Source organism: Ambystoma mexicanum, chromosome 3p (assembly GCF_040938575.1).
Source record: "Ambystoma mexicanum isolate Mex_15411 chromosome 3p, UKY_AmexF1_1, whole genome shotgun sequence".
Lineage (NCBI taxonomy): Eukaryota > Metazoa > Chordata > Amphibia > Caudata > Ambystomatidae > Ambystoma > Ambystoma mexicanum.
In genome coordinates this window covers 795,519,640-795,532,544 of record NC_090925.1, presented here as the reverse complement: position 1 = coordinate 795,532,544, position 12,905 = coordinate 795,519,640, and the positions used below count along the sequence as shown (strand labels likewise).

Genomic DNA, 12,905 nt, shown 5'->3' with positions numbered 1-12,905 from the left:
AACTGCCTAGGTACACGATTTCCCCCAGAATGTAGGTGCCTTATATCGACACTACCCTGATGTGGAACCCCCTACCAGGCACTGTGCTTTTGATAATAGGGCCTAGACGTTTGGACTCAGGGCAAGTGATTCTTCTAGAGTGGGGGATACACTGTTTGAACCTTGTTTTGATTTTGAGAAAGCACCCTTAGTTTTTGTTTTAAGCCCTAGGTCCCATATCAGTTCTCCAAAATCCATCCATGTGATCCTTACTGTCTCGTTGTCTGGGACTGTAGGCTGTCAGTGGATGGCACCAATGCTAGGAGACTGTGGGGGTGGAGGGAGCATTTTGGAGCTAATTTTGGAGTTCTGTGTAAATAACACTGAGGGAACCGGCTACATTTACACTTTTGCACAGCATAGTACAAAGGCGGAGAGTAAAAACATGACATGCATGCTTCTACAAAACACTTTTGCACTCGGCTGTACAAAATGAGCACACACCTCCTCCCATGTACGCCAGGCAGCCTTTACAATGGATTCCTTGATAGTTCGCTTTTTGTTGATGTGAAATGCAGCCAGACTCAGGGGAATTCACAGAATTTCCACCAGCATGAAAATACCTGCTCACGCAAATGCTGGACTTTTTGTTATGGCAGAGAGGAAGGGCAAGCCGGATCGTAACTTACAATCCAACCCTCCTCTCCACCATAAAAATGAATGAAAATATGGTATGGAATAAAATCAATGAGTAAAATGGTAAAGCATACATTGTACACATTGATTTTACTCTGCGCCATACTGAAAATTAGCTCCTTTGTGCTCCAATTTTATTTTTGTTCTTTGTGGAACCACAGAGAGCATGTCTTACTCCCTGGCAGAGCCTAAAAGAATTGGTGATGGTGGTGGTGGTGTGTGTGTGTGTTTTTTTTTCCTCTTGGAATCCACATCCCCCGAGATTGTGTCAACCATGCTTCTTTCTTATCTCCTCGATTCACAGTTTTTGGTCCTTTGTTTCTTTGTCATGCCTCTCGTGCTCATTAGTCTTGATAAGAAGGAGAAGCTGGGGCTTGATACAAGTGAACAGATGCAAAACATCTGCTTAAAGGCCAGTAATCGGACAGAGGCTACAAACCTCAAGTAATCTTTTATTATGCGCCTAATACTGGAGACCAGTCTATGTGCAGGACTAGGATTCAAACCTGTGTTGCTCTGCATTGTCTTGCTTCCAAGACCAACACATTGCCCCAGAGCTATCCTCCCAGCACTTACCTTCTACTCTGTCTCCTCCTCCATGTTCCAAGATCGTGGACTGTTTCCCCATCATCCTGTCTACATCTTCCTCCACAACGGGTAACCAGGTTCTCGTGCTTATGAGGTTTCATTAACCCCTTTCCTCTCTCCTCCAGCCTGCCTCTCGTCAAACTTCCTAGACACTCTCCACATGCTTGTCCTTCTGCCCACCTCAAACTCCTCCTTTTTAGGGGGTTGGGTAGGCATGCTTTCTGTTGAACCACCTCTCTCTTCGCAATGCCTTCTCCAACTTCCTCCTAAATGTTTCCTTGCAACATCTCATCTCTCTCAAGCATCTCTTCCAACCCCCATCTGACGTTTCCTTCCAACTTTCCATCTCCAATTTTCCTCCCTCCAGCTTTCCACCATGTTGACCCCTTGGCCTCCTCCACCTTCCTCTTCTGTTTATTCCTCTTTGACCCTCATTTCTCACTGCCCCCTTTACTGGTCCATTCTCTTTCCACTATCTATTTTACCACCCTAGCCTCTTTCCTAATACTTCACCTTGCCTCTATCTCTTTTCTCCATGCCCCTACCTCAGCCTCCTCCTTCCTTCTACTCAATGCATACATCTCACTTGGCCACCAACCACCTCCTTTTCTCACGCTCCAACTGCCACAAAATGCCAAGAATACATGCAGAGCATAAAAGGGCATAGCTCCTCCCTCATGCCCATTCTCTGTGGAAGTGCTTGCCTCTCTGTGCTTGCCTCTGTGTAATTATTGGCATAGCAGATACGGCAGAGATCAGTGACTCAATTCACCTGTTTGTAGTAAGGAAACCCTGTGCAGCACAGCAGACCAAGCCTCGCTTTTGCTCCCCAGGCATAGGTCGCCAGGCATTTGGACTTTGTCCCAAAAGAGTATGACACAGCTCTGGCCTTCTATATTCAGTGTGGCTTTAATGAGTGATCATTAGCTACGAGAGGCCTCGGGCCACCTTTGAAGCTCCACCTTAAACAGTCTAAATATCTCAAAATCTTTAAACCACTCATTGGAACTCTAAAGCCACATACCATCGTATTTACTATTCACAGTTTTCTCAAACATATTCAGGCTTGAAGTTCCCCTAGAATTAGCCACAGCTTTTGGTGTTCCAGTGTTGTAAATATTCCTTTTCTAATTTTAGGGTAAGTTTGTGTTTGTTGTGCCCAGCATGGGGCCGCAATTCATGGTCACCTCCACTTTTGCATGTATTAGGACAGAGCATGCACTCAATTTCTTCTTTACCATAGAGAAGTCTTGTTCTCTTAAGCAGAGGAGTTGGGGGGAGGCCCTTGAATTACCGCCCCATTCCCAGACACCACACTCTAAAGCAGCCACTGTCATGGTGTTCTGAGAAATGGAATAAGGCTAAAAAGTAATGATGTAGTACGCACACCAATATCTTTGTGTGTTGATTTATGGTGTTGAAAAAAAGGTTTAAGGCAATGTAATTAAATTTAGGGTTAAGGGGAGTAAAATGCAACTTGGCACAAGAAGTTGCTGCTATGACAAACAAAAAAGTGTCATCAAGCAGTAGACACTGCCGTCCACGGCACACCGCTAGTACTGATCACAATCCTGCAAAAAAGATGTGTGTTCTGTAATACGTTCTTTGATCTTCCTTGTTGTCTGTCCTGCATAATATTTGCCACAAGGGCAAATCAGGCCATATGTCACATTTTTCAAGTAGCAAGTAGCAAAATATTTAAATGTAAACTTTGGTCCGGTACATGGGTGTCTAATATGTTCACCCTTCTGCATGTTATTGCAGTGACTGAAGTGCAAACAGGGGGAATGTGCCTTGTTTGGGTTTTGACATAAATTGTTGTCTAGATGTTGTTTGTCTTTCAGCTTTGACAAGACAGTCTCTTAAATTTCTTCTCACTTGTATATGTGACCATTGGTGGTCTGAGGAACAATCTTGCGAATTGTGTGTCTAATTGTGTAATCTTCCAGTTCTTTTTCAATAGTTGAGAGATCTGTGCATTCTGTCTAGAGAATTTCATCAAATCTATTTTCTTTTGGTGTATCTGTTTGAATTTTAGACTCAATAAGAGATTTCCTGGTTAATAGAGCACATTTTAGTTTGGCCTTGTACAAACTCTGTCGGGGTACCGTCTTGTTTTAAATCAGTTATTACCCGTGATGCCTCTTTATGATGATTAGTATCATCTGAAACTATCCTTCTGATTCTTAAATATTGGCTGAATGGAAAATTGTCTTTCAAGTGCTGTGGATGGAAACTAGCATAATGCAGTCTGTTGTTTACATCAGTTGGTTTTATGATAAATATATGTTTCCAATTTATTGTCTCGAAAGGATACTTCTACATCTAAGACATCTATGTGGAGTACCTACTTCCAATGTGAATTTAATTCTTGGATGACAAGAGTTAAGATAATTCAGAAATGTATCTAGATCATCACGTGTACCTTTTCAGATACCGAAAATTTCATTTATAAATCTCCTCCAAAATGACAATTTAAGGGACCATGGTTCATGTTGAAGGACATGTTTGGTTTCAAAGGCATACATGAATAGGTTGGCGTAGAGAGGAGCCATCGCAGAGCTCGTTGATGTTCCTGATACTTGTAAAACGTAGTTCTCACCAAAGCAAAAATAGTTATTGTACAGTATTATTCTTGTGAGTTCTAACGTGAAGATTATATTGGCTTGAAAAAATTCTTTGTGTAGTTCGAACCCGTTCCATTGCTTCAAGACCTACACAATGAGGAATTGAAAGGTACAACCTTTGCACATCTAAAGTGAACATAATCGAGTTAGGTGTTAAGTCACCTGAGGTGAAAAAATGAGTGGTGTCTCGAAGGTACGTAGAGGTTTTTTGAACTACCGGTTGAAGCAGTTCATCTAAGTAGTTTGCCTCGAGAGTCTATTATACTTTCTGTCACTGCTACAATAGGTCTCAGTGTTTTAAAAAATATATATATTATGGCATACTGAAAAAAGGACGTTTTTCAGCTACATTCTCTAGTATAGAGGTAAGCATTTATGCGGATCTTCGAGGCATGGAATCTTTGAGATTCATAATCAGTTATTTTGTTTAATGCGATACAGTTTTATATACAAAAACGTTACACATTTATCAAAAGAGAAAAACACATCATATGGACACAATTAGTATATAATATATAGGAAAAAAAAACTTACCAATCACAACAGAACAGGGTACAATACTCTCTTTTCAAGATCAGTTTTGCATTTCATTTCAGATCATGTTACTCCATAATCAGTTAAACACAATATACTGAAAACGTGGTACTTCTTCCTTTATATTTCATCTATAGGATTGGAAACATTTAAGATACTTAAGGAACCAAGCTATTTACCCATCTCAGGAGAATTTATCTTGAGGATTTGGATGACCCCAAGAGTCTGCCATGTGAATGAAAACTAAGCACCCACTGATAGAGTGTTTCGTGTAAATTGATAAATAGGTGATACTGACTGTATATTGTACTTTAGATTACTCGTGAACTTTGAAGAAGTTTTGAAATGAAACTTGCTCCTAATGAATGTATTCACCCGAAACGCGTGGGGCTTTTTTAATTTTAATTTTAAAATGTATTAAAATATGAATGTGTATAAACACTTTGCAAGACTAACTCGAAATCATTTCTATATAATGTATGAAATATATTTAAGGTCACATTCATTTTTACCTGATTGTGATCAGTACGAACGGTGTGCAGGGGGATGGGAGTGTCCGCTACTTAAGGACACTTTATTTGTTTATGTCATAACTGGAATAAGCTATCACAGAGTACAAGCATGGCTATTAAATAACCCTTCTTCACTCCAAGAGGATATAAATCTGCTGCAGGTTGGACCAGAATCTTCTGCAATAGACAATCTGAGAAACATCCATGGACTACTTGTCGGAGTGATATGGCCCATTGAAATATCACCCCAGTAGGTTCAATTGTGCATCCAAGTCTAGAAACCACGCCACTTCATTGCTTTCCATCTCACCCTATTGTCTTTTGAAGATCCCAGTACAAGTATCTAGATGCAGGAATGTATAAAAGGAAGAAGGAGTGAGGCAAAAGGAGGATACACAAAGTTAGGTAGACAAGAACATTAAAAAGGGTTCTTCAATGTTTTAAAGAAAGAACAGCAATGAAGCCACAGAGGTAGCTATAGCTCGATAAATACTTATAAAGTAGTGGACTACAAAAATTCCCTTTGTTAATGTCTGTCATTAGAGATGCAAGTCTATTGGCTCTAAAAGATAAAACATACCATTAAATTGTTCTTTCTTGATTTCCTCCAGGCCTTCTTGTATTCTCCACTCCGAAACCGGTCCTTAAACGTAACAAAGAGAACAGGTCATCTTTGAGATTGATGGAGAAACAGAGGGAAATTGGAGCACAAATTGAGGAAAAGGGGATTGAGAAGGAAAGAAAACAGACAAGAATGATGTAAATGAACGAAAGTGTATGTAGTTATTCACACACACTTTATTTATTTCAAGGTTTTGTGGAGGATTTGCATGTCTCACTGGTCTGTGGCAATTGAAGCACTTGTTGGGGGCCAAGAGTGACATACACGGAGCTCCAGGTTTGTCTCGAGTGGGCAATCCTCAGGGCTGATCCAGAGTGGCAAACCTTGCAGTTGATCCAGGGTTGAGAGCGAGAGGGTGTAACAGTGCAAACTGGGTTATGGTGTGTTGGGGAGAATTTTCATTTTAGTGCTTAATTCCTCGACCTTAGAGATCCCCCAGCTCGTTTGCTGGACTTTATAATTGTAACCCTGGAGTGAGTGAGCCCTTTTTCTCACTCTCTCATGTGTTTTGACTTGATTTGGATTGTGTGTTTTCTTTATTTTTGGAGTCTGACAAACTCCATAGGCATCTACTTTTTTTATGGTGACACCCAGCACGTTCAGTGCAGTGTCACAGAGAAATCCTTTATATTTCTCTTAAGGTTTAAATACCTTTTCTTGTGAGAACTACTGTTCCCAAGAATAGTAACATGAAATTGACTTTACTTACCTTTTCTCTCTGTAGGTCCTGCACACATCATCTTATGTGGAGTGCTGGGGGGTTACTTAGTAGTCCCTTTTCCTACTTACTCATGTAACATTTTTTATGTTACCCTCATTGGTTTCATGTTCCTACCATTGTGCTGTTCTACCGCAGGCTGAATCCTCGGCTGCAGTATAGCACCCATGGGTGACCATTGTGTCAAAATGTTCTCATTCTTCTTTTCCCCCATTTTCTGTTTGTGAGGTCCTTCTTGGGTGTTACTCTGCGCGCCAAACCAGGTTTGACCCTTTTGTTCATTTTGCCTTTGGCGGGCTTCAGTACTGAAACCCCGCTCTGGCTCCAGTGTGTCTGCAAGGGTAGGAAGTGAGGAAGGTACCCGAAACTCCCCTGTCCTTTGTCTCCAGTGCAACCTGAATGCACCCAGTCCTGATTGGCTGACCTATACCAATAGGTGGGTTACCCAATACCACCGGGTTACTACATCAATTCTTGCTTAACATAGTGATCAAAGGGGGAGTTGAGAGAAGAATGGAAATAATGGAAGGCATGTTCGATGGAGGAAGGCCAGCCAGCGTGGAAAGAAGGGAGGAGACAACTTGCCTTTATTAAAGTAGAAAGAAAGGAAGTCAGGTTTGAATTTGCGTTCAGTATGTGGGATGTTAAGTGTTAGAGAAAGAGGAAAGGGGGACAGAGACATTGAAAAGCTGAACAGAGTGGTGAGACCGAGGCATTGATGCAAAGTATTGACAAGGAGTGAGAGGATGATAGGAAGAGGAAATCTAGGGAGTTGTGCCAATGATGTGTATTGGTTAGAACCAGTGATGGGACCAAGAGTACTGGGAAATAACAACTATGCTAAAGAGGGTGGGTAGAACGTAAAGGGTGGCTACCATGTTTGACCCTCTAGGTAGGGTTTGTGTAGTGAAAAAAGGGTGAAGAGAATGTTTTTTAAACTGTTTAAAAGGCAAAAGAATGTAAGAATTGAGAAGGCAGTTGGGCACAACTGCTGAACAGCCCCCGAGTCTGCCCAACAATAGTTCTGGTTGCTAGTGGTCGAAGGCATGTCCAATTGTCTTGGCGAAAAAGGAATCAAGAAGTGACTGATATACTGAACTTAGTATTGTCTCACAGAAATAAACGGGATGAAATTAGAAGCTTGTCCAACTGTAAAACCCTGCTGGATAAAAAAAAGATTGCAAAAACTATTTGTATTACAAAAAGTAGTAAAGCAGCTAGACCTAAAAAGGTCGGACCAAAAACACCATAAAATGACAAGTGCCAGTACTCCCAAGGATGTTGTGTCTTATCTGAGAAGGAATGTATGTTCCTGTGTTCAAAAGGGGAATGAATACTTTATTTGCTCGGATTTCTCCATTAACAAATACAAAAATATTAAAAAACACAAACATCAAACATAAAACAAAAACATTAATAATAACAGCCATAATACAGCTCAGAAAATTAAAAACAACCGACCCTGGCCCCAGACCCCAAACACGGCTCTCCACCCGCATCTCTGGTAAAAAATACGTAAGTTGACAATTTTCTCACCGTTCAGTTCAAAGCCATCCTCACATAGTTGCACAATTTATAAATAAAGTCCATGTCAGTACAATTCAGGATAAAATACAAAGCCCACTTGCAATCCCAAATAGGTTTTTCTATTTTAAAAAAAGGGCTTTAACAGGTCCTTTTGCAAATCCAAATACCATTTGCAAATCAAGTGAAAATGGCAAAGATCCTCCATTACTACGTGCCCACAGGTACAATATTTAGCTGTGTCATCTTTTCCCCGATCATTGCGGGCCTTCAGGGGCAGCATATTCCGTCAGATCATCAGAATGAGACGCCGGCAGTTGGGCGATGGTATTATACTCACACCGCCCCCACCTCAGATCTGCATCTCAAAGAGTAGAACAGACTCAAAGAGCCCAAAGAATGTACTGCTCTCAAATCATCTGCCTGATCTGCACTTAATTCACCCCTTATAAATGAAGATTTCAAAGCTAACAAACATGAGTCATTCACTGTGTTCACTGACTCAACCCCACATTTCCTCAATAATTTGAAACCTTAACAAAACCACCTGTTTTTCGGGCAGGGGGTAGATTTTACCAATTCCTCAAAAATATAATGCATATTTGGATTCTTGTGCTCTGCCTGGAATAATTTCAAGAGTCTGATTTTAGCCTGGCTCCCAAATTTCGAAACCCATAATTCCAAAGAGCCCAATTAGGTGGTTCCTGCATGAGGCCAGACAACCTCTTCAAAATACCATTTTGGGTGACCTTCAACTTGGAGAACCCTCATAATTCACTACCAATAAACACCACAAATAACTGAAAAGGGGGTATTGCCGCTTCCTGGGTGCGCTCTGGTCCTCTAATATATGTGACCGGCGTGGTGAGGTTTGACCTCATATGTAGTACACTTAAATCAAGAAAACTTATCACTCACGCTCGCCTTAATAGTTTTTTGACATGTTTGCAAAAATCATTGTGAACAGATGTGTCCAAGAATTCAAATTTATTGAAATACAGGATCGGTTGTCCTTTATAACCAGCCAACATGTGTTTGGACACAGAGTCAGGCTGTTTTAAAGGCATGTTCCAAAAAGGAATTATAGTATTGAAAATCATAACAATGTAAGTCATAATGGTCACAAGTTCAAAGATTGGAGAAGAAATTATACATACCGTTATCATGGTTTGGTGCACAGATAACTCATTATCATTGTTTGGTGCAGGGATAACACATTATCATGGTTTGGTGCAGAGATAACGGAGTAAATGGGGAGGAAGGAAAAAAGTTCCAAAACAAAAAAGCTAGGTAAGCATAACTAAACAATACTGTGATTAAGTTAGGTTAGGCAGATCCAATTGGTTGAAGCAAGGTCTCAGTAAATCATACTTTCACTGTGTTAAGATACATCTGGTTATTAGTCGATGAGGTGAAGCACCCAAAATGACTTTATGACTAGTGGAGAGAAGCTCCGCCCAAAGGTGAGCATGCAGTGCTGGGTCTGAGGCCATAACTGCGGAAATGATCAAATGGGCTATTTTATCCGTATTACTACTATTGCCATGCAAAGGTTTCCCAACATGATTGACGGTATCATGCATAAATTGCCATTGATATGATATGTGATGTGATATATGGCATTTATTACGCACCTGTACACAAGTGTTTTAGTTCAGGATCTGTTTCGCCGAAAATCATTAGCCGGAATCCCTGGCTCGTATAATAGCACGAGACTCCTATAATTGCAAAGAGTTTCTATCTCAGAGCCGATAAATGGGCTGATGCAAGTGGGACTTACCTGGTAATAGGTTAAGGTGCCTGATTAGGGCATATCCGTCAGACAACCCGCGTGTAGACTACACACGGGTGCCATTTTGGGAGAATATATTTATAAGCGTGGCATGTGTAGGACGTCAGAGATACGTAATTTGCGTGTAATGTGTGGTGTCCCAACATGTCAACAGTAATAGTACTGTACACAGGTTCAGAGTTAGTATAAGTGTTTAAAGGAAATTATTCCAAAGAAGTGCAGAAACTCAAATGACAAGTCCTTAGCAGGTACTGATATGCTACCCCAACCTACGTAGCATGGTGATATACAAGAAACAACATTATTACAGGAACATGTACATTTTGTGTTCAGTGTTAAGCCCCTCAGTTGTGCTGTGTAAAGAAATACATTTCAATTCCATACATCTGAGAGTCAGTTGCAGATCTCCCCCTCGTTTGCCACATTTGGCTTTTATTTGACCAATGAACTGAAGAGCTCCTTTATTGCACATTTGGTGGCATGTTTGCCAGTGGTTTGCCAATGGAAACCTGGGATCCTGACTATTTAGACTAGCCAGATGCTCCCCAATACGAATTATTAACTCCCTGATGGTACCTCCAATATACGCTTATTGCACACACATATAATGGCATACACCACACAAGTTGTTTTACTGTGGATGCAATCTCGAATATTGGCTGGTTATAAAGGACAACCAATCCTGTATTTCAATACATTTGAATTCTTGGACACATCTGTTCACAATCATTTTTACAAACATGTCAAAAAACTATTAAGGCGTGCGTGAGTGATAAGTATACTGGATTTAATTTGTCATACAATAACACTCCTAAATTTGCTCGTGTACACCTCTAAAGATTTATCGAGCATGCATCCACCAAACCTGTGGTAGAATTTGAATAAACCATTCATCCTAATCCTTGCTTTCATGGTAACCATCTCCAGATGTTTCACCCAGGTCCCACTCCTTTCCAAAGCTAGTCCCAGATAACAAAACAAACCCACCACCTCGATGTTCTCCCCATGTAGGGTTCAGGAGTGGTTAGCTTTTTTCCTGTGTTTACCAAAAACTACAATTTTGTTTTTTCAAATTCAGCTTTAACTTATTGGACTTAAAATATTTAGCAGCATAGTCGAGGCTGGGCTGCAACCCTGCAGATGTGTTATTTATAAGAGCTGCATCATCAGCATATAATAGAATTGCATACGGCATCTTCCCCACAAATGGCGGATTTACTTTCGGCCCCAGTGATAAAGGATTAAAATCTTCAAAAAAAGAGGATACACAGAAGCGGGCCAGGAAACAACCCAGTTTTACGCCTCGATTTTTAGGGAACTACTTTGTGGTCTGCCCTGAATTACTACCACCGACTGTTGCTACGGTATTCATATAGCACTTTAAAATCAAATGCAGGAGTTCTGGCGGGACCTTCATATCCTGTAGTGTCTGCCACAGGACCCCCCTACTGACAAGATCAAAAGCCTTCTCCAAATCCAGGAAGACCACATATAACCTAACTCCCCTAATTAAACAATATTTCTCGATTAGAACATTTCAAATTAGGCAGTGATCAATGGTTGAAAACCTACTGCTGGACCTTGCTTGCGTGGGGTCTAACATATAGTTGGTGTGTACCCACTCTTCCACTCTACTTTTAAGACATTTATTTAAAGTCTTGCTGGGAATGTCTAACAGTGTAATTGAGCGGTAGCAGTGGAGATCATAAATAGAACCCTTCTTAAAAATGTAGATGATTGTGGCCTTCTTCCAAGAAAATAGAATAACCTGTGAACAAGAAATTGGATTAAAAAGTTTCAAAAAGGGAAGGTAAACGGGTGCAGTGCTTATAGGCCAATCACACTGCTAGTTGTGTAAAGTACGATTTGTGCAAAATAACTCACATCAAATGAATCACTGGGCTCAAAATGCGACTCCCAAAATCCAAGAAGGCTTCCTGCATGATTTGGATAGTGCAGAAATATACCAGCGAAGAATAAGCAAAATATATGCCTGCTTAATTTCTTAGAGACAGGTTTTTGACTGACTAGATCAATTTTGTGGCACCAACTGTGAAAGCAGCCTTGGATCTCTCACAATCGCACTGCATGGCAACACCTATGGATGTGTTAGGTATAACTTAGGCGGAAAAGTGACACCCCAGTTTGGAATTAAGACAGGGGTGAGACAAGGGTGCCTGCTCACAAATATTCTCTTTCTGCTCTTCCTGGCAGACACTGATCAAATCTGCATCAAAGGAAACTACTTCCCAAAAATAAACAGCAGCATTGCCCTACAAGGATGATACTGTCACCCGTGACAGGACTGAGTGTGTGTGGCCTCTGCAGAGGAATGAGAACATCAATTTGTTACTTCAAGGAAAAAAAGGCCACAGATTAAAATGGAGCAACACTGAAGGCCCTACCATTTAGATGGCATAGTTGGCTGATGAAAGCTCACATGCAGACAGTCAAGATGCAGAGATCAGCCATGATTGAACATAAACATATCTAAGTATTAGGTTCAGTACAAGCAAAAAGTGCCATTCATAGAAATACACAACCAAGCAGGTTTGACGTTCTTAGAGGTGGCATTTGGCACTTCCCTGCTATCTATGGATGTAGATATTTGGAACATGCTGTAAAAGGTATATAAAGCAAAGGTCAGTTTGGCAACATACTATGATCTAGAGTCACCCCAGAATCTGACTGAATGGAGGGAAGTGCTTGGAGAGCACTCTACCCCAAGCGCAGAAATGTAATGTGAACTTGCAGGATTCCCGATATTAAAGTGAACAGCTCTTTAGACAACCTTACAGTGCCCTGGGAAACTATGGCACAGCCTTTAAGCTACCCGGGAAAGCAACTAAAGACTTTGTAAAGAAAAAGTCTAAACTATCACCTTCGGAGCAGCTTGTCACTAGAGAACGAGTCCTATTAAAACTGGTGAACCAATGTTGTAGAGGAGCACTCTTGGTAAGTAATTTGAACAATATATCTACTATAGATTGTTTTTTGATTCTTCAATATTAATTTAGGTGCTCCCATGTGGGTCTCGGCCACAAGACCTATATAACATGTAACAATGGGATGGTCCACCCAAGGAAAAGGTGGACTAACACAGGGCACACTTTTGTCTGACTGGCGTCAGTCATGAATATTCACCGATTGTCTTCAGGATACATTTAGTCTTAAGTAAGTTAACAAAAAGATGCTACAAAAGACTCACTTGAATCAGTTTGCACATATATTTTCTCAAAACATGTTCATTTATACTTGAAACAAAAAATGTTGTAAAGTTAAGCAAACTTCATTACATTAGACATTTTTGCAA

General features: G+C 40.7%; 1 protein-coding gene across 1 annotated transcript in view; it reads right to left on the bottom strand.

Annotated features, from left to right (window-relative positions):
* Positions 1-12,905, bottom strand: part of LOC138580894 (uncharacterized) — a 109,080-nt gene that overhangs the window by 66,278 nt on the left and 29,897 nt on the right. The window contains exon 4 of the mRNA XM_069651802.1: positions 5,517-5,579. Within this exon, the coding sequence (XP_069507903.1) occupies positions 5,517-5,579 (63 nt within the window). The remainder of the gene's footprint in view (positions 1-5,516; positions 5,580-12,905) is intronic.